Source organism: Pelodiscus sinensis, chromosome 1 (genome assembly GCF_052426305.1).
Source record: "Pelodiscus sinensis isolate ZL-2025 chromosome 1, ASM5242630v1, whole genome shotgun sequence".
NCBI lineage: Eukaryota > Metazoa > Chordata > Testudines > Trionychidae > Pelodiscus > Pelodiscus sinensis.
Window position 1 is genome coordinate 254,844,405 of NC_143052.1, and position 21,185 is coordinate 254,865,589.

General features: G+C 42.4%; 1 protein-coding gene across 2 annotated transcripts in view; it reads right to left on the minus strand.

Annotated features, from left to right (window-relative positions):
* The window catches only part of IPO5 (importin 5), a 126,801-nt gene that overhangs the window by 3,271 nt on the left and 102,345 nt on the right, over positions 1 to 21,185 (minus strand). For both annotated transcript variants that reach the window (XM_075918783.2, XM_006119706.5), the window contains exon 24: positions 10,163 to 10,391. In XM_075918783.2, the coding sequence (XP_075774898.2) occupies positions 10,163 to 10,391 (229 nt within the window). The remainder of the gene's footprint in view (positions 1 to 10,162; positions 10,392 to 21,185) is intronic.

Below are 21,185 nucleotides of genomic sequence, written 5' to 3' on the forward strand. Positions count from 1 at the left end.
GTATACACATTACAAATAGGCCAGGATTAGCAGTCTAACATGTAAAGTAACTGCATTTCAAGACATTTCTGATTTTTTACAATTGCACAATCATACCTTAAATTATCCAGCGTCATTAAGTACATCTGTTCTAGAACAAAATTCTATTTTTGTAATTTTAAGATCTGGAAAATTTTATAAATTCAACATAACTGATTTACTCCCCTCTCTCCAAGATGGAAAGTGATACTGACTGGCTCCAAAGGAAGAGTCAACCAGCCTCCCTTGATCTCAAGTGAGGAATACTAGAAGGACTCTTAAATATGAAAAGGGTTAGTGATAATCAAAAGAGTTGAGGAGATTAAAGGGAGTTATGTAAAATCAGGGAGATTAATACCATTGGGGACTGTCTTAAAGGCAGCTGAAAAGTCTAACTGGTATCTTATGGGCACACAACTATCATCATAAAGCTATCTACTAATGTTACCAATACCATTTTTATTTTAAACCCTGGTTTATACTAAGCACCAGATTTAACACGTGTATACTTCACGAGTCCTCATCACACTCTAAACCAAGAAGATTAATCATAGGTCCGGAAGGGTATGTCTATACTGCAACACTATTTCAAAACAAGTGCTATTCTGAAATAATTTGGTCCACAGCAGGCAGTTATTTTGAAATAGTGTCAAAATACTGTCAAGCTGGAGGACTTCTTACTATGACTCCTGTGACCCTTGTTGTATGAGGAATAAGGGAAGCTGGAGGAAGAGTGCTGTATTTCGAAATAAGTGCTGTGTAGACGCTCCCTATTTCGAAATAAGTTACACAATTAATGTAGCTCAATTTGCGTAGCTTATTTAGAGTTGAGCCCGTCAGTGTACACACCCAAAATTACTTCAAGTATTGCCCCCAGCACTCAGGAAGAACAAGTCCCTTGAGGCAGGGCCAAATAAACGTAGGGCATCTATAACAGTTTTTTTCCAGTACTACCACCACGCCAGTTAATTCCCCATTTTGTAGTTGTGTGTGAGAGTCCTTCTGAATAGTACACCATCTTTTATTGAATTTCACTTTGATTTTAGACGACTCCTTCAATTTGTCAATGTTTTTTTGAATTCTAATCCTGACCTCCATATCATTCCTACCATTCCTTCCCCATTCTCTAGGCCACGTTTTCTCAACCTATTTAACACCAGGGATTCACTTATTGCCTTTCTAAACTGTTATCAGGGAGAGCAGAGGGACCAGCATCAGTCCACAAACCAGACACTGAGAAACACTAATCCAGTTTAAAAAAAAAAATTAAGTGGGGTTAGTATTACTTCTTCTTGACAAATCCATGTCCACTATTCTTCATAATCGTATCACCCCCTAAACGCTCACAAACTGGTTGTCCAATATTTGTTTCAGTATCTTTCCAGGTATCAAAGTTATACGGACTGGTTTAATATCCTGGGTCCTCTTCCACGAGGTGTACAGATAGTTTGGAATGGCTTGCTAGTTCGAACTATCTTGCCCGTGCCGCGTGTAGCCGCACGGCACGGGGTTCGAACAAGCCAGCACTTAAAAATGGCGCCGGCCGGCTTATGCAAATGAAGCCCGGGAAATTCAAATCCCGCTTCATTTGCACGTTCGGTATGCCTACATTACCCCGCTAGTTCGAACTAGCGGGGTAGTGTAGACATACCCTAATAGATTAGTAAGACAGGATTTCCCTTTACAGAAACCATGTTGACTTTTGTCCAACAAATTATGTTCTTCTACATGATTCACAATTTTATTCTTTACAATTGTTTCGACTAATTTTCCCGGTACTGAAGTTAGACTTACCGGTCTGTAATTGCCAGGATCGCCTCTAGAGCCCTTTTTAAATATTGGTGTCACGTTGGCTACCTTCCAGTCATTAGGTACGGAAGCCGATTTAAAGGATAGGTTACAAACCACAGATAATAGCTCAGCAATTTCCCATTTAAGTTCTTTTAGAACCCTTGGATGAATGCCATCCGGTCCCGGAGATTTGTTAACATTAAGTTTTTCTATTTGTTCCAAAACCTCCTCTAATGACAATTCAATCCGGGACAGTTCCTCAGATTCATCACCCACAAAGGACGGTGCAGATTCAGGAATCTCCCCAACATCCTCAGCCGTGAAGACTGAAGCAAAGAAATCATTTAGTTTCTCCGCAATGGCTTTATCGTCCTTGATTGCTCCTTTTATAGCTCGATCATCTAGGGGACCCACAGGCTTTTTAGCAGGCTTCCTGCTTCTAATGTACTTAAACATTTTGTTATTTCTTTTTGAGTTTTTGGCTAGCTGTTCCTCAAAATCTTTTTTTGCTTTTCTTATTACATGTTTACACTTGATTTGACAGTGTTTATGTTCCTTTCTATTTATCTCACTAGGATTGGACTTCCACTTCTTAAAAAATACCTTTTTGTCCCTCACTGCTTCTTTTACATGATGGTTAAGCCATGGTGACTCTTTTTTAGGTCTCTTGCTATGTTTTTTAATTTGGGGTATACATTTAAGTTGGGCCTCTATTATGGTGTCTTTAAAAAGTTTCCATGCAGCTTTCAGGGATTTGGCTCTAGTCACTGTGCCTTTTAATTTCTGTTTAACAAACCTCCTCATTTTTGTGTAATTCCCCTTTTTGAAATTAAATGCCAGGGTGCTGGACTGCTGAGGTGTTCTTCCCACCACAGGAATGTTGAATGTTATTATATTATGGTCACTATTCCCAAGCGGTCCTGTAACGGTTATATCCTGGACCTGATCCTGCACTCCACTCAGGACTAAATCGAGAATTGCCTCTCCCCTTGTGGGTTCCTGCACTAGCTGCTCCAAGAAGCAGTCATTTAAGCCATTGAGAAATTTTATCTCTGCTTCTTTTCCTGAGGTGACATGTATCCAGTCAATATGGGGGTAATTAAAATCCCCCATTATTATAGAGTTCTCTATTTTGGTAGCCTCTCTAATCTCCCTCAGCATTTCTATGTCAGTATCGCTGTCCTGGTCAGGTGGTCGGTAATATATCCCTACTGCTAATTTCTTATTATTGGAGCATGGAATTTCTATCCATAGCGATTCTATGGAACATGTTGATTCACTTAATATTTTTATTTCATTTGATTCTACATTATCTTTCACATACAGTGCCACTCCGCCACCCACCCGGCCTGCTCTATCCTTTCTATATATTTTATATCCCGGTATGATTGTGGCCCACAGATTTTCCTCATTCCACCAGGTTTCAGTGATGCCTATTATGTCTATCTCCTCATTTAATACAAGGTACTCTAGTTCACCCATCTTATTAGTCAGACTCCTAGCATTTGTGTACAAGCACTTTAAAAATTTGCCACTGCTTATTTGTCTGCCCTTCTCTGATGCATTGGATTCCTTTCTATGTGGTTGTTTGTCAGCTCTGGCCAATGGTTTGCCCTCTCCCCTCCTCTCTTTCTGACTACAGCTTAGAGAATCTCTATCAACGGATTCTCCTCTAAGAGAAGTCTCTCTCCGATTTACGTGCATCTCCGCACCAATCGGCTTTCCCCCTCTCTTAGTTTAAAAACTGCTCTACGGCCTTATTAATGTTTAGTGCCAGCTGTCTGGTTCCACCCTGGTTTAGGTGGAGCCCATCCTTCCTTTATAGGCTCCCCCTCTCCCAAAAGTGTCCCCAGTTCCTAATAAATCTAAACCCCTCTTCCCTACACCATCGTCTCATCCACGCATTGAGACTCTGAAGCTCTGCCTGCCTATCTGGCTCTGCGCGTGGAACTGGAAACATTTCCGAGAACGCCACCATAGAGGTCCTGGATTTCAGTCTCTTTCCTAGCAGCCTAAATTTGGCCTCCAGGACATCTCTCCTACCCTTCCCTATGTCATTGGTACCTACATGTACCACAACCACCGGCTCCTCCCCAGCACTACACATAAGTCTATCTAGATGCCTCGAGAGATCCGCAACCTTCGCACCAGGCAGGCAAGTGACCATACGGTTCTCCCGGTCATCACAAACCCAACTATCTATGTTTCTAATGATCGAATCACCCACTACTAACACCTAACTCTTCCTAGCTGGCATTCCCTCCCTATCAGAGGTATCCTCAGTGCAAGAGGATACCGCAACATCCTCTGGGAGGAAGGTCCCAACTATGGGATGGTTTCCCTCTGCTCCCATTAAATGCTCTGTTCCCTTGAGATTTTCATCCTCCTTAAGAACACTGGGGCTCTCAGACTGGAGGTGGGACAGTACTACAGTGTCCCGGAAAGTCTCATCAACATAGCTCTCTAGCTCCCTTAGCTCCTCCAGTTCAGCCACCCTGTCCTCCAAAGCCCGAACTTGGTCTCTGAGGGTCAGGAGCTCCTTGCAACGGGTGCACATATACGCCACCCGCCCACAGGGCAGGTAATCATACATGTTACACTCAATGCAATAAACAGGATAGCCCCCACTCTGCTGCTGGGCTTCTGTCTCCATGTTTGTAATGAATAAGTTTAAGTACAAACTGGCCCAGTTTGTAATGAATAAGTTTAAGTGGCCCAGTGTAGACACAGCCATAGTGTATTTTGACTTTCCAAAAGCCTTTGACAAGGCTCCCACTAAAGGCTCTTAAGTAAGCAGTCATGAGATAAAAGGTAGGATTTCTCCCACAGATAAGTAACCAGATAAAGACAAGAAAACAGCTGTGAGCAAGACACAAGTAATAATTCTTTCACTTTACTCTGCACTTAGGCCTCAATTGAAGTATTGTGTCTAGTTCTAGGCACAGGCACAACATTTCAAAGAAGAGGGGCAGAAACTGGAAAAGGTTCAGAGAAGAACAAAAATGATTAAAGGTCAAGAAAACACAACCTGTGAGGAAAGACTGAAAAACTGTTTGTTTAGTTTGGGATAAGAGTAAAAAAGACATGATAGCAGTTTTCAAATACCAAATACCTAAAGTTATGCTATAAGGAGGAGGGAGAAAAATTGTTCTCCTTGACCTCTGATGATAGGACAAGCAGCAATGGCTTAAATTGCATCAAGGGATGTATAGGTTGGACATCAGGAAAAACTGTAACTCTCAGGGTGATTAACATTGAGATAAATTGCCCTTGGGAGGTTGTGGAATCTCCATCATTTGAGATATTTAAGTTTAGGTTTAACATACATCTATCAGAGATGATCTAGATGGTCCTGCAGTGAGGGCAGGGGACTGGACTTGATGATCTCTCAAGGTCCCTCCCAGTTCTGGTATTCTGTTATTCTAATAAATAGTCATTTTTCCACAATGGAAAGAGATAAACAACAGTGGTCCCAAGAATCTGTACTGGAACCAATGCTCTTCAATGTTTATCCAAATTTTCTAGATAATTTATGAACTGAGATAGCATGACTTGCAGACAATACAAAATTCCTCAAATTAATTAAATCCAAAACTAACTGCAAAAAGCTATCAAGGGATTGCCTAAAACTAGGTAAGTAGAGCAACAAAATTGCAGATGAAATTCAATGTTTATAAAATCAAAGTTCAGCTTGGAAAAGAGGTGACTAAGGCCACGTCTCTACTTGCTGCACTGGAGAGTGACCTTCTGGCGTTTGGTTTAACGGATCTAGTAAGGAACTTGCTAAATTGACTGCTGACGGTACCTCCAGGAGGCACCAGTTCTCCTCAATTCATGAAGAGTAAGGGAAGCCAAAAGCAGTGTTTGCTTCCATTGACCTCCCACCATGAAGAATGCACCTCGCTCAACTTAGGGTATAGTGAGCTCCAGCTACGTTAATTACATAGTTGGATTTCTGTACCTTAAGGCCAGTGGTTCTCAACTATGAGTCTGCAGACCAATGCCAGTCTGCAAACCATGACCTGCTGGGCTGTGGCGGCTCTGGGGGCTAGGATACACAGCTCAGCTTCCCTGAGGCCCGCCCACTTACTGAACAGAGTGACACAGTAGCTGCTCAGCTGTTCCAGTGCGGGGCCACATGGCGGGCAGCTGCCCCACCCGAGGAACAACAAGGCAGACACCATGTGGTCCTGGACCTAGCTTCAGCCCTTCCTCTAGTGGCCGGGGCCCTGTGACATGGCCCCCTCAGGCGGTGGGACTCTGGAAACAGGAGGCTGGCACTGGGAGACTAAGGAGCAGGGGACTGGTGGAGCTGAAGCTGTTTGCAGTGGCTCTGGGGACCAGGGCTTTTGGCAGAATATGCAAATAAAATGTTACTAGTTTGCCAAAAGTTTGTGAATGGGTTTGCCAGTTTGTAGTGTAAAAAAGGTTGTGAACCACTGCCTTAAGCTGACCTTACAGGTGTAGTATAGATCTGGCCTAAGAGAGAATATGACAGAGGTCTATAAAATCATGAATAGTGGGGAAGACAGTGAAAAGAGAAGAATTATTTTCTCCTTCATGTAACACAAGAACTAAGGGTCACCTGATGAAATAAATAGGGATCAGATTTAAAATCTAAGTAAGTACTTCTTCCACAAAGCAGTCAACTAGTGAAATTCATTGCCAGAAGAGGTTGTGAAATCTGCAGCTGGGTTCAAAAAAGAATTAAATAAATTTGTGGATGATAGGTCCATCGATATCTACTAGCTAAGATGGTCAGGGACAACCCCAATGCTCCAAGTGTTCCTAAACCATAAGTAAGATGGAGTGGAGAACAGGGGACAGATCACTCAACTGCTCTGATCTATTCGTTTCCCCTCATACATCTGGCACTGGTCACATGGGAAAACAGGCTAGCAGGCTAGCTGACCATTAGCTTGACCCTCTATGGCCATTCTTATGTTCTTAAACATTCTTCAACTCCTTCTTCCCTCTTTGGCTTATGTTCCTTAGTTTTTATTAATATTACACTGTGTTGATTATCTGGTGGTAACTATTAACCTTTTAGTGAAGAATGACAACAGCATTCAACACCTCAGATGTCATAAATTAGCTCTCCTTCCCTGTTACGCAGAGAACCTACACTTTCCTTCATTCTTCTCTTGCCTCTTATGTATTAAAATAATCTCCTCTTGCCTTTCATGTCCCTTACTACATGCAAGTCCTTTATGCTTTGCTTTTCTTCTTTCCTACATGCTTGTTTTATTCTTTGTTCTCAGAAATCTGTCCATGTTTCCACTTTTTGTAGGATTCCATTTTGTTTTTCAGGTCAGGAAAGAGACTCCCGATGAAAATATATTGGCCTCTTATTATTCTTTCGAATTGTTTAAAAGAAACTGCCACCCTCCACATGGCACTGAAAGTTTCCCTGAGCAATGGGGTATTTTCCAAATACTTTTCACCAATTATGATGGATATAAATGGCAGGTTGAGAGAGGATTACTTTTAACCCCTCTGGAAAGTTAGTGATTTTAGCAACCTGAACACTAGCAGAGATTAGTTTGTCCACTCCAGATTCTGCTATGCAGCCACAGAATCAGACTTCTATGCCCAGGTCTCATTTATGTATGAATACACCTCATATTAAAGTTAACTTAAGTTCCACCACACTATGAGGGACTCAAAACAACATTATCTAATAGGATAGAGTACTCCAGCAGGATGAGCATAGATTTCCTTTATGGGTGGATACACCTACTGACAACAGCAGTAAGTATTCTCAGTACACTACCAAAGCCTTAAGCTGGACTCAGAAGGATCCAGGATCCTATAAATTACCAGGTGGCACACTTTTGGCTAAATTCATGATTAGATTGCTAACTAATGCCATCACTGTCCAATCTTTTCTAAGACAAGTCAAGTGTTAGGCAGCAATTTTCGTAAGGATTGGACTCTTGAATATATAAGCAGCTGGTTGATCTGGATGGAAAACTCTTGCCATCCCACAAAAGGACAAAAAAAAGTCAAGATCCTGAAAGTTTGAGAACCACCAATCCAAAAAATTGAATGGACTGCTATTTAATCTTTTGTATAATTACTAAGCTTCATAAAGCCATTTCAAAAGTGAAAAACTAAGTTGTTTATAGACATTTTTGAAGTTTTGAAATTGTCAAATGGAAACAAACATTCTGCAAAACCGACCCTGATCTGCTAACACTTTGGTTTTTACAAATCGACAATTTTCTGATAAGTTTGCAATCAACTCTACTATCAGGTTCATCTCAAAGTAAATCCGGTAGCATGCATCCTACAGGCTCACTGTTTATCATTCAGGAAAAGCAAGGCTAAGTCACTGTGAGGCCATTCCAGATGTAGCCCATCTTGTGAGAACAAGTACCATCAATCATAGTGAGATGCTATATTCTCATGAGAGTCAAGCACCTGAGTTAAACAAAACCAGTTTTTTGGTCTGGAAAGGTTGACAATGTTTGCAGATGATCGTGTGGCAAAGGCTGCCCTACCAGTCAGGAAAGGATTGTAACTTTAGACCTACTTTTTACCTTCCAGGCTAGATAAAATGTTTCATAATAACATTTGGCAGGCTCCTGAGGTTTTGGAGCAGATCACTATGGTTATGTCTACACTATGGGACAAGGTTGAATCAAGATACACAACTGCAGCTACGTTAATTGCATAGCTGAAGTCGAAGTAGCCTAACTCGACTTTTGGCACTATCCACACTGCAGGAAGTTGAAGGGAGAACACTCTTCTTTCGACTTCCCTTACTCCTCATGGAAGCAGGATTATTGGCATTGACCGGAGCGTCCATCTCAGTTTGAATTAGCTGTCTTAACTAGACCCATTAATTTGAACTCTTGAAGATTGACAGTGGCAGCTTTGATCTTTTCTGTAGTGTAGGTGTACCCTATGGGATTACTTGCAACAGAGAGGTTTATATCCAGAAATAGGGATCTGACTAGGGTAAATGGGTTACACGTCTGTTTATATATGCTTGCAATTCAAGGATTCTGACCACAATATGACTAACTGCATGTGGAATAGGATGAGTGTCTGCACCCAAAGAAAACTAAGGTTGAGAATTCAGTTAGCAAATTTTCAGCTCTACCAGTAGCTGTAAAATGTATCAGTGATAGATTGTAAACTGTACACAGATTTCACCCAACTGTCAAAACTTTCCAGAAGATTTTGGGCTTTTATAAGCTATATAAGCACTTCCAAGACTGGATAACTATAATAAAAGAACACTAGAAGGATAGAACACCTATTTAGGGAGTATTAGAATTTGCTGCAGGACAATGATTGTACTACATGCCAACACTGTGACTTCAGCCCTATTGACTGAGGGTATGTCTACACTACCCTCCTAGTTCGAACTAGGAGGGTAATGTAGGCATACCGCACTTGCAAATGAAGCCCTGGATTTGAATTTCCCGGGCTTCATTTGCATAAGCGGGGAGCTGCCATTTTTAAATCCCCGCTGGTTCGAACCCTGTGCAGCGCGGCTACACGGGGCACGAACTAGGTAGTTCGAACTAGGCTTCCTAGTTCGAACTACCGTTACTCCTCATTTCATGCGCGGCTACACGGGGCACGAACTAGGTAGTTCGAACTAGGCTTCCTAGTTCGAACTACCGTTACTCCTCCTACCTAGTTCGTGCCCCGTGTAGCCGCGCTGCACGGGGTTCGAACCAGCGGGGATTTAAAAATGGCGGCTCCCCGCTTATGCAAATGAAGCCCGGGAAATTCAAATCCCGGGCTTCATTTGCAAGTGCGGTATGCCTACATTACCCCACTAGTTCGAACTAGCGGGGTAGTGTAGACATACCCTGAGAGGGTTCTGCCACCTTCCAGGCTGTCAGATACCCCGATACCTGAAGCAGCTGGGCCCACAAGCTCTGAGCCTCCATGAGCAGCAGGGTATCCCATAGCTCTGTGGCATGACAGGGGGACCCCTGTGGCTCCCTGGCTAGTGCTCGGAGTCCTACGGGAGGTGGGGACTACCAGATCTCCCAGCCACCTCACAGCTGTCAAACCCCTTCCCATTCTGTCATGGATATTTTTAGTTAAAAAAAAAAAAAAAAAAATCAGACAAGTCATTGGCTTCATGAATTTCTCTTTGTTGACTGAGCTGGCTTATGATTTTCATTAAAAATATATATGACAAAATGTTAACATTTCTTTCATACCTCATTAGTAAGGCTAACTCCCATGTTCAAGATAATGTGTATACATTCATATGCGAGAGAAATAAAAGTACAGGACCCATTAATGGAAAAGGTGTACAATAAAAAAAAGCAAACCACAATTATGCTTATTTTATGCATTATATCAAGATACATTTTTACCTTACCTCTCAATTAGGTCACAGAGGTAATTGAAAGTATGAACAGCTTCTTCTTTGTCTTCATGTAGTGGAAGCCACGATAACCAGTGTGGAAGGACTTCCTCAACATTTACACAATCAGGCTTGAACTTCATGATCTTTCCTACTGCTGAAATACAGTTCTCTGTTGCATTCACATTTTCTTTGGCTTTGGCATCTGGTGATTGAATAACTCTCACCAGCAGTGGAAGCGCCTCTGTAACAGTGCAAAATTAGAAAAAACCCTCATATATAGCCAAGTTAAATGCTTGCACTTAAGCAACTATAGCGTTTACACTAAGGCACTAAAACCTCTTGCAGGCACACAACTTCAAATCTGGGTAGCTTAAAAAAAAGTCAATTACCTGTTTATGTCTCCCTGATTTTTTTGTGGTTTTCCCAATCTTTACATTTTAAAGATGATTCCCCACCCCACCTCCCACCACTGTGTGAAAAGCATACAAAAGTTACGGACTATATAAAAGGCTTACAAAATTGACTGACTATTCAAGGGAAACCGTGAAACGGGCAGCTGCCAAACATGCAAACCTGAACAGTAATTAAGTGTTTTCCCATAGCCCTTCAGGTATAGTAATGATGCTTGTAATGAGCAGAATTTTTTTGGCTACAATGCAGTTTTAAATTGACTGTCTCAAAATGGCTTAGTAAAAGTACACAAATGGCAAATTTCAACTAAATTAAAAACCTAATACACACTGAATGAGAGAATGTATTTGGCATGTGCACATATACATATGTAGTTTATATTCTCTCACTTTCCCCCTTCCCCCCCAAAAATAGACAGTGAAGAAAAAAGTTCAGGACAGATTATCCTATCAGCTAAATCCACTGTGCACCACTCAGATGGCACAACCAGAAATAAAATGGCCTGAAATGGCTAGAGAAGGAGAGGTAATTTACGTTGTATAGTAACTGGTGTTCAAGATATTTTGTCCCTGTGAAGACCCCATTTCAGGATATGGAGGGTCCACACATGTACTCTACATAGTCTCATGCTCCAGTGCAAGAGTACATAGGGAAAAAGCAGTCCCACTGCAGTTCCAGTTCCTTCTCAACTAGAGTGTCCAAAAAAATGACTAAACAGGAGGGCAAGGAAGGCAGGTTGTAGTTTGTCCCTGTGAATGCTCCATCTAAAACCCCCCAATTGCTATAATTACAACCTGTTCCTTGATCAGCTGTCCTGTGGTGCTTCACTGCAGGAGATTCTTGAGCAGTATATCAATTATGGAGGAGACTGCTCAGGAGATGGATTTAGTATGGAACTAGAACAGAGTCTCATCACAAATTACACCAGCTCTGGAAGCATGTATAATAGCCTAGTGCTGAAAAAACATATGCACTGATGACCAGGCTGCAGGCTTTCAAACATCCCAAGTGAACTTCAGTAATGCTACTGAGTAAGTGGAATAAGCAAGCACTCTAAGATGATGACCTACCTCTGAGGCATAGGAACAGATTAATAAGCATCCCAACAGCATTTTGGAGGAGATGAGGTCCTCTTTCATTCTGTGATATGAAAAAGTATAGAACTCCTGAAGGACTTAGTCCTATCAAGATAAAAAGCTGGAGCTTTTCTTATGTCTATTATATGGAGACTAGCTTCTTCTCTCGAAGAGTGAGGGCTGGGACAAGACACTGTAAATGAATGTCCCGGCTAACATGGAACTCTGATGATCACTTTCCTACCCTCAGTTCCTATCTCAGACAATGTCACCATATCATGATAAACACCATATACATAGAGCCCTGCATGCATACAAATTTCTACCCATAAACGGATAGAAATTGATACCCACTGATCCACAGGGCTATACTCCCAAGATATGCTGTGGTCAAACAAGAAAAGCATGAAGCCCCCAGTCTGTGTTCTGTCTGGGATTGCAGAGCTTGGATGGGGGTGGTGCCAGTACAGCTGCACAGCCAGGAGCAACTGCTGGCATGAGTGTTTGCCTCCTGGAAATCAGTGGCAATCCCATGTTCTTTTCCTTTGACCACAGCATCTCCTGGGAGTAGAGTCCTGCAGATCAGCAGACACTGATTTCTACCATGGATGTCTGTGAAGAGTGCTACATAAATAGTGGGTAAATCATAAGGGTCAACAGCTTTCCTAGCCAAGGTGGTGGCTATGAAAAGAGGCCTTGAAAGATATATGAAGGAGGGGACAGCTCACCATAGTTTCAAATGGGGTTTTCCTCAGTGCATTGAAAACTAAGCTGAGTTCCTATAGAGGAGTAGGTTCTTTTGGGGGTAGGAAAAAGTTTAAACAGGCTTTAATGAACTTTGCAATGGTCAAGTGAGTGAAGAATGAAAACTACAATTGAGGAGGAGGAAGGAAAGAGAGGAAGGAGGGAAAGGCGGCTATGACGACAACTAGGTAAGCCTTAACTGAGCTTAATGATAACCGTACGGTTTTCAAGTTTAGCAAGTAACCAATAATGATGGAAAAGGAAGACTTAAAAGGAGTTACAGCTCATAGCCTATACCAGATGGGGACAAAATTCCACTCCTGAAACTGTTTTCTTTGTAGTGGGTTTTCTAGTATTGCACATTGCTGTTTGAAGAGCTGTTCTGGTCTATGCTAGAGGTCTGAAGAACTACCTACTTGTGATGCTCTGAAATGAAGTGACAAGAAGTTCGGATGAGGTATGGACCTGACACCTAGGTGAGATCTGCTGTCAAAGGAAGGCGGAGCAGAGAGGTGGTTGCAGGAACAGCTGAAAAAGCTCAATATAGGAATGGGCAACCTTGGTAAGTGGAAAGTAAGAATGGCCATACTGGATCAGACCAAAGGTCCATCTAACCAAGTATCCTGTCTGCCAACAATGAGTGTCCCTCCTTAATATCAGTTTCAAGATTGTTATACCCACAATGGCATCCCAGGATAGGATAGTTTTGCTAACTGTGCTTGTGTATCTAGAATTTGCAAGGTATGCCAACTGAACCATAGTAGTCAATGTTGTCTGCAATAAGCACGTTCCTCACTCCATGTGCCTGTGGTTTTTGTGCATGTTACTTTAGTGACACTGGTAGGAAAAAAACCTATGCGGCTGGAAACAAGCAGAATCTGGTAATTCTGATGGGTAACAAAACAAAATATCTTACAGGCTACACAGGTTGCATACCATGGTCTTAGAACCTTATCTGTAATGTCTACAATGACATTAAGAAAATAGTCATTAATCTCTTCGGTTTCAACTTGTTCAGTAACAGTGTCAGGAGACAAAGGAATACATACTCTTATTATCTTGTGACCTCATCTTCCAACATGCTGTGATTGTGTCCTCCTTAAGCAAGATAGTCAGGATTTCAAGTACATGGCATCAAAGAAATCTCTGGAAGATCACAGGTAAGGCAAATCTTCTAGAACATTGTATCATTTAACTCCCTTTCATGCATGGTCAGGGTGGAAAACCTGACTCATCATGGAGTCTGCTATGGTCTTCTATATCTGACAGATGAACCATAGATCCATGTGCTCAGATATACACCAGTTTCATTATTTTATGGATACTGTGCATGGAGATTTAGATGCAGATGAAGGACTCATTCAACAGCATTGATTTATAGAATACACTGTTGTTCAGCACTGAGTGGCTCCTGGGGTATCAAGCAGTGGTAAGCATAATGGACTTCACATTTTAGAATACAGCCATTAGAATAGCCTCTTGCAGGGTTCTGCTTGCCTCAAGCTTTGAAGTCCTGAAAGCGAGCACCCCTAGCAGTACCCATTCAGTTTGAGATGCAGTTTGAGAAGATGACGTTTCCCCTCTTTTTTTCTTTTTGTTTTTGAGAACAGGGTTTGCGTTTTGATGACTTGGAACATTTTGAAGGGTCCCCATGGTCTCTGGAGTGCTTTGAGCAGCTGAAACTGATGAAGCAGGGAAGGCTCCTCAGGTCCTGCAGATCTCAGATAATTATTAATAAAGAGTTTTACCGTATTTTCCGGCGTATAAGGCTACTGGGCGTATAAGACGACCCCCTAATTTTTTAGTTAAAAGATAGGGTTTCGTCTTATACCCCAGCGCCCCTCCGCCTCCCCGGCTTTGCTCCCGGTGTCCCTGGTCTGCTGGAGACGGTCCCCAGCAGACCAGAGGAACCGGGAGCAAAGCCTCTGAGGACGCCCCAGCAGCGGGACAGCCCCGGCGCGCCTGGGCTGCCCCGCCGCTGGCTTCCCCCGAGGCTTTGCAAAGCCGCAAAGCTGTATACCCGGCGTATAAGATGACCCCCAATTTTTGGGGGATGTTTTTTTAACATCAAAAGTCGTCTTATATGCCGGAAAATACGGTAATCTATCTTCCCTGAGTTTAAATGTGCTTTTGTATGAAGTGCAGATCTTACATTTGGAGGGACTGCGAGTCTCTCCAAGATAGCAGAGGCAGCTAGACTGCTTGTTGCTGTAGGAAAAAGACCTGTGGGGAGATCAGAGTGCGCTTGATGCCCAAAATCTTGGGTATGACATTCGGAAAGGCTGCAGATGGTGAGTTATGTTGACCGAACCCTCCATCTTCATCCTTTCTTAGCTAGTTATGTTCAATGACAGGCCAAAACTTGGCAAAAAAGGAAAGACAGGAAACCCCCCCCCCCCAAGCACAAGCGAGAAAGAAAACACTGAAGATCAAATAAGAAAAATGTTAGCAAGTTACCCAAATTAGCTAAGTGGGCACCCCAACCCTCCAACTTGACCTGCAAGCAGCTAAGGAGGCTTTGGGAATGACAGTGGGTCCACTGACTCCACTCTTTCCTATATATCCTTGCTTCAGAGCACAAGCATGCGCAAGATGAAGGAATGGACAATGAATGCTACTGACACTCACAAAAGTGTGGGGGCAAATGCACATCCCAAATTGGAGTACCCAAAGGAACAAACCCGTTGAAGAATGAAGTTTCACTTCAGTAATTGTATTCACATTAATTCCACTTCTGGTATACATGACCTCTATGCATGTGACATCAAATCTGCATCTTTTATGTCGCCATGATCCTCCCCCCTCCATTAAGCATAAAAGGCCTACAAGGCACCACCCCTCAGTTTTTTTGCTGTTACAAGAACACTGTGGCTATAGAATTCTATAGAAGAAAGTAAGTAGGGGGAGTTGTGAAATCCACTTGGTCAACACATCTTAGAAAATCAGTTACTGAAGATACTCAGACATTACTTCCAAGTGTTTTTCAACATTGATTGCTAGTCACCAAAGAAGAATCAGTTACCTCAATTCTGAGGTGGATTTGGCAGTCCTATATAACACAAATTGCAATACTTCTCTACCAATGAGGACATCTGATGTTGACGCATCAGCTAAGGAACAACACTAGATCTATATTAGCCAACTTGCAAATTTCTGAAATTAGAATTCTTCTTAAAGATGTTGCCTGATGGCTTGAAGCTGCATGGCTGGATTTAACTTAGCTACTACATTCTAAAACAGTTACTTATGCAAATAGTATTATGGATCAAGTTTTAAAGGTGAATCAACATATTTAAGTGAAAATTGGAAACCACCTTTGGCAGAAACATGGAGTCTGGCCATATCTTATCTTTACTGAACACTGTTTAAGATAGATCAGCCATAAGTCCCTGAATTTCCCCTATTCTATGAGCTCATTTTATTTGTGTAAAAAATGCAGCACTCACAGATAGGAAGTAAAATGGTAAGGCTGTTAAGGGTTCACAAGGGAGTCATTAAGGACGGGACTATGGGAGAAAATATATGAATTAGAAATCTAATTAGAAATCAGAATTGAAAAATCTAGTAGCTGTAGGGTGAGTAAATATATAAACCTGAAATAGAGGACGAGCAGCAATTATTGCTGCTAAATGTGCTCTGATGGAGCTGGTACAATTGCAATTTTTTAGGGTTAGCAGAGAGCCCGGAATAACAGAAAAAAGGGTTGGTTTCCAAGGGAGGATGCACACCCCAAATATAAAACTTTATTTTGCTGCGTAAGTTAAAAAAAAAAAAAAAAAAAAAAAAAGTTTTCCTGCTATGTATCAAGACATTCTTGAATTCAGATAAAACAGCTCCTTTCCCTGGCAGTTTACTAGGTAGACTGTGTGAAGGTGTTCCGTAACACCTTACTCTTATGAGCAAGACTGGGAATCTAGTGGCCAGAGGATGCTTCTCTGATTTGTTTGGTAGGGGAGGAAGAAAATGAAGCTAGTTCTTCAAAGGTAGAGCTAATTGTCATGTGCTAAGGCAGTCCTGAATCTTAGTCAGTCTGAACAAGGGAGCTCACTGTACAGTGAAAATATTAGTAATTGGTACTGAGGCAGAATATCTAATGGTTATAGACAACAGAGGTGACATTATACAGTAACTTAAAAGAATGTTATGGATACCAAGAAGGTCTGTGCAGGAAATGTCTCCACTCTGGAGGTCAGTCTCTCAGACACTATGGTTCTCCATAGAATATTGAGGAGTTGTTGGTACCAAGAAAATGTATGCTAGTTTCAGGTAGTACAGTGTTTACATGACAACCAGCTAATGAGACATCAGAAGGAACCAACATGGAATATGAGTTGCCTTTCGCCTGAGGGACATGACTCTCCCCCCCTCCACACACACAAAATAGGCTTTGTTGTTTCATTTTCAGTAGGCACCAGAGAATGTGATTGGTCTATGCTTGCCTCTGGACAGCTACTTCTTCCTACCCCTTTCTGAAAACTGGGTAGTGGAGGTTTCAACTGCTTTACCAGTCTCAATAATCAAGAGGTTCAATCTGTGAAAACTGAGAAATGATTTTGGTGTAGAGAGAGCACAGAGGAGTACTAGCCAGAAGTTACTGCTGAAGATTGTAGGATGTTTTGTTCCAGACTCTAAAGAGGTGGTTAGCACTCCAGTAGAAAAAGGCTGAGGCAGGTCTCCCTCTCTGTGCATCCTTTTGAAGCAGCAGCAAAAGATCAATCACGTCTGAGCCTTAGCTGCTAGAATCCCAGGAGTAGCAATATTCGTAAGTTTATTCAAAGGTTTTTTGCCAATAAGCATAAAAAAGTTAACAATAAAACACAAAACATGCCGATTAAATCAGGAACTGAAGGTGTTTCATCTTATTACACCACAGTCAGTTAAGAAACAATGGAGGAACGGTTGGCTCTGCTCTGCCTTCGTGCTCTTGGTCAAGGGGCACAAGGACATCTGAGCATAGGCCCAGGTCCAGACAAAAAGAATCTAAGATCACGTGTATGTGGTCATGCACAGCAGAAGCCATGGAAACAAAGAACTTGCAACACAAATGAAGCCAACGTAATTATCTCCTGCAGCACCTGTCCTATGTGTATCTCTTACCAACATGTGACACATGGAGTCAAGAAAGCATAGCCTATTAGCTTATTTATCATCCATTTATTGTACTTAGCATTATGCTCCACTCATATGCTACTTCATATATAATCAATGAAAGTTAAATGGATATAACTATAATACTTATAAGTATTTAGGAACGATGATTGTGTATTAGTTATATTAAATAAAGCACAGCTGGGATGCGAAGCCTGTAATATTTTAGCTCAAGTCTATGGGCTAGAAAATGCTTGACATGAGTGGGTAACGTAGGAATAACTCTATGGTTAAGGATTACTGTAAAAGATGTGCCAATAGGTGATGTTACAGAAAAATAAACTGCAATGGACAGTTGTCCAAGGCCATGTGAAGATCTCTTCCGATAAAAGCTTCTTGTGCAAGAAGCCTGCAGTCTAGACGCAGCCTAACAGAGTTCTGATGGAGTGGAGATTTTAGCCCAGTACGTATTTCAGAGCACTGTGGCTATCTGAAAATGTGATAGTAGAAAATCTGAAATCCCCAAAATTAAAATTTTAGTTCTGAGAAGAATATTTATATCTTAGTGTAATTTATATTTATGGTTTTAGGGAAAACTAGCATTGTAAGTAATTAAATTAGAATATCTAACTTCTACAAATCCCTGAAGTGACTATACTTGCTTCTGCAATCAGTCTTTATTATAACAAAGCAGCTAGTTAAATCCATGGGCAATGGATACATAATCCATTAAAATATTTAAATTCTTAGAAACCAAGCGGACAACACTTAATATTAAAGGAACTAGCCAGTTAGTGATTCATGTTACATTATTACAGATTAAAGATTTGAGCCCACTCTGTTTCAGTTCTTCTGTTCCAGAAATATTGCACCTCAATCAGTTGTATACAAGTAACAACAAATCTAAATAACACTCTATAGATAATGCCTTAAAATATCTGAAGGTACTGACCAAGTTACATGTTCATATCTGGGTCACACATTTAAGGAGAGATGACACTTTTTTAATTCCTTATGTCTCATTTCTTATCAATATCCCTAATGCATGCAGTTAGATGTTTGGCTGCATGTGTATGTTCTCTCCATGAGTGGTCCGAGCTCTACGCAGACTGTTGGCACAGCAGACCTAGACTGACCTGCACAGTGACCACAATAGCCATTATAGTATGAAGGCACCCAGACAGGTTTATTGTTGAAGAGCAGTAGTATTAGTACTTGGGAGACTCTAGGATACTAAGACATGTATACTGTAAATATGGATGCAGCTCATTCATTTGTGGGGCTTTTCCATTGCTTTTTTGCCAAAGATACTCCCTCTGAGATGCATCTTTGTAGTAGAGATGTAAGAGAACATAATACTGGCCATACTTGGTCAGACCAAAAGGTTCGTCTGCTTAGTATCCTGTCTTCCAATAGCGGCCAATGCCAGGTGCCCCAGAGGGAATGAATAGAACAAGGATCCCCCTCCCCCATCACCCATCCCCAGCTTTTGACAAACAGTGGCTAGGGACACTATTCCTACCCATCCTGGCTAATTATAAATTCATGGAGGATAGGTCAATGAATGGTTTAGCTTTCTTTTGAACCCTCCTAAAGGTCTTCACAACATCCTTTGGCAAGAAGTTCTACACATTGACTGTGCATTGTATGAGTAGGTACTTCATTTTATTTCTTTTAGACCTGCTACCTATTAATTTCATTTGGTGACTCCAAGTTCCCGTAACAGAAGAACAAGTAAATAGCTTTTCCTTGTACACTTTCTCCAAACCAGTCATGATTTTATATACCTCTAACATATCACCTCTTGTCCTCCTCTTTTCTAAGTGGAAAATTCACAATGTTTTTACTCTTTCTTCATATGGCAGACATTCCAAAGCCCTAATAATTTTTGTTGCCCTTTTCTGAATTTTTTCTAATGCTATTATATTTTTTGAGATGAGGCAACCACATCTATATGCAGTATTCAAGATATGCGTGTACCATGGATTTAATACAAGTACCCCTCCCCCCATTTTGAATACCGTGTACAGATGTGGTCGCCTCATCTCAAAAAGATATCTTAACACTGGGGTGTAGGTGTTCAAATAGGTAACTGATAAACATGAGCTTATCATAGAATCATAGAATACTAGGACTGAAGGGGACCAGTCCCCTGCCCTCATGGCAGGACCAAATACTGTCTAGACCATCCCCGATAGACATTTATCTAACCTACTCTTAAATATCTCCAAAGATGGAGATTCCACAACCTCCCTGGGCAATTTACCCCAGTGGTTTGACTACCCTGACAATTAGGAACTTTTTCCTAATGTCCAATCTAAACCTCCCTTGCTGCAGTTTAAGCCCATTGCTTCTAGTCCTATCCTCAGAAGCCAAGATGAACAAGTTTTCTCCCTCCTCCTTATGACACCCTTTTAGATACCTGAAAACTGCTACCATGTCCCCCCTCAATCTTCTCTTTTCTAAACTAAACAAACCCAATTCTTTCATCCTTCCTTCATAGGTCATGTTCTCTAGATCTTTAATCATTCTTGTTGCTCTTCTCTGGACCCTCTCCAATTTCTCCACATCTTTCTTGAAGTGCCGTGCCCAGAACTGGACACAATACTCCAACTGAGGCCTAACCAGCACAGAGTGCGTAGAGCGGAATAATGACTTCTCGTGTCTACTTTATTCCCTGACAAACAAGTGACAGTGTGATTCTGACCTTATCTTCCAGTACATGTCAGGGTGCTTGTTATCCTTGGGGAATTTTTTGTACCATCCTTGATACCAGAATGTTCTGGTACCACTTAATATTGGGATGGGTTTGCTGACTACTCCACTTAACACTTCTTAGGAATGGTTTATTTCTGCAATATCAGCCCTGTTCTTGCCAGATTCTAAAAGCGAGTCGCTGCTTCATACCAGCCTTCCGATACAGAGCTTGTAGATCAGGCTCTCTTGCTACTAAAGCCCATACCTAATAGAAACAAAATGTCAGCTTTGCGTGTCCTTTAGACAGGACATTAACTTTTCCTACTAATCTTTCCCCAGAGCCAGATTGTAGCCTTTATTTTAATTATCACCAATAAAAATTGCATCAATCCTTACACGCAATTATCCCATAGAGCAGGCATGTCCAAAGTCCGGCCCGCGGGCCAATTGCGGCCCGCGGTCGGATTTAATACGGCCCCCACTTCTCCCAGCTCCCCGGTGCTCCTTTCAACTGGCGCGCACAGCGCGCCGCTCCGGGCCGCGCTGCCGCCGCGGTCCTAGTCCCTGCCCTGTGGGGCACATCCGCAGCCCCGCTCGGCTGCGGGTTCGCCCTGCCCCCGGGCCACCGTGAGGCCAGCGTGCCCTGCGCTCTCCGACCCCGCGGGCCCTCCGCTTTGGGGCTGAGAGTGCAGGGACAGCCCCCGCTTCCTCCCCCTCTCCTGGCTCCCCGGCGCTCCTCTGAACTGGTGCGCGCAGCGCGCCGCTTCCGGCCACACCGCCGCCGTCCATGGTGGCCGCTGCGGTCCTAAAGCCTGCCATGTAGGGCACGTCCGCAGCCCCGCTCCCCTGCTTGGCTGCGGGTTCGCCCTGCCCCCGTGAGGCCAGCGTGCCCTGCGCTCTCCGCCCGCCTCCGACCCTGCGGGCCCTCTGCCTTGGGGCTGAGAGTGCAGGGACGGACTCCGCAGCTGCTGAGATCAGGAAATAGCTCAGTATCTGTGATTGGCCCTGCGCACTGTCAG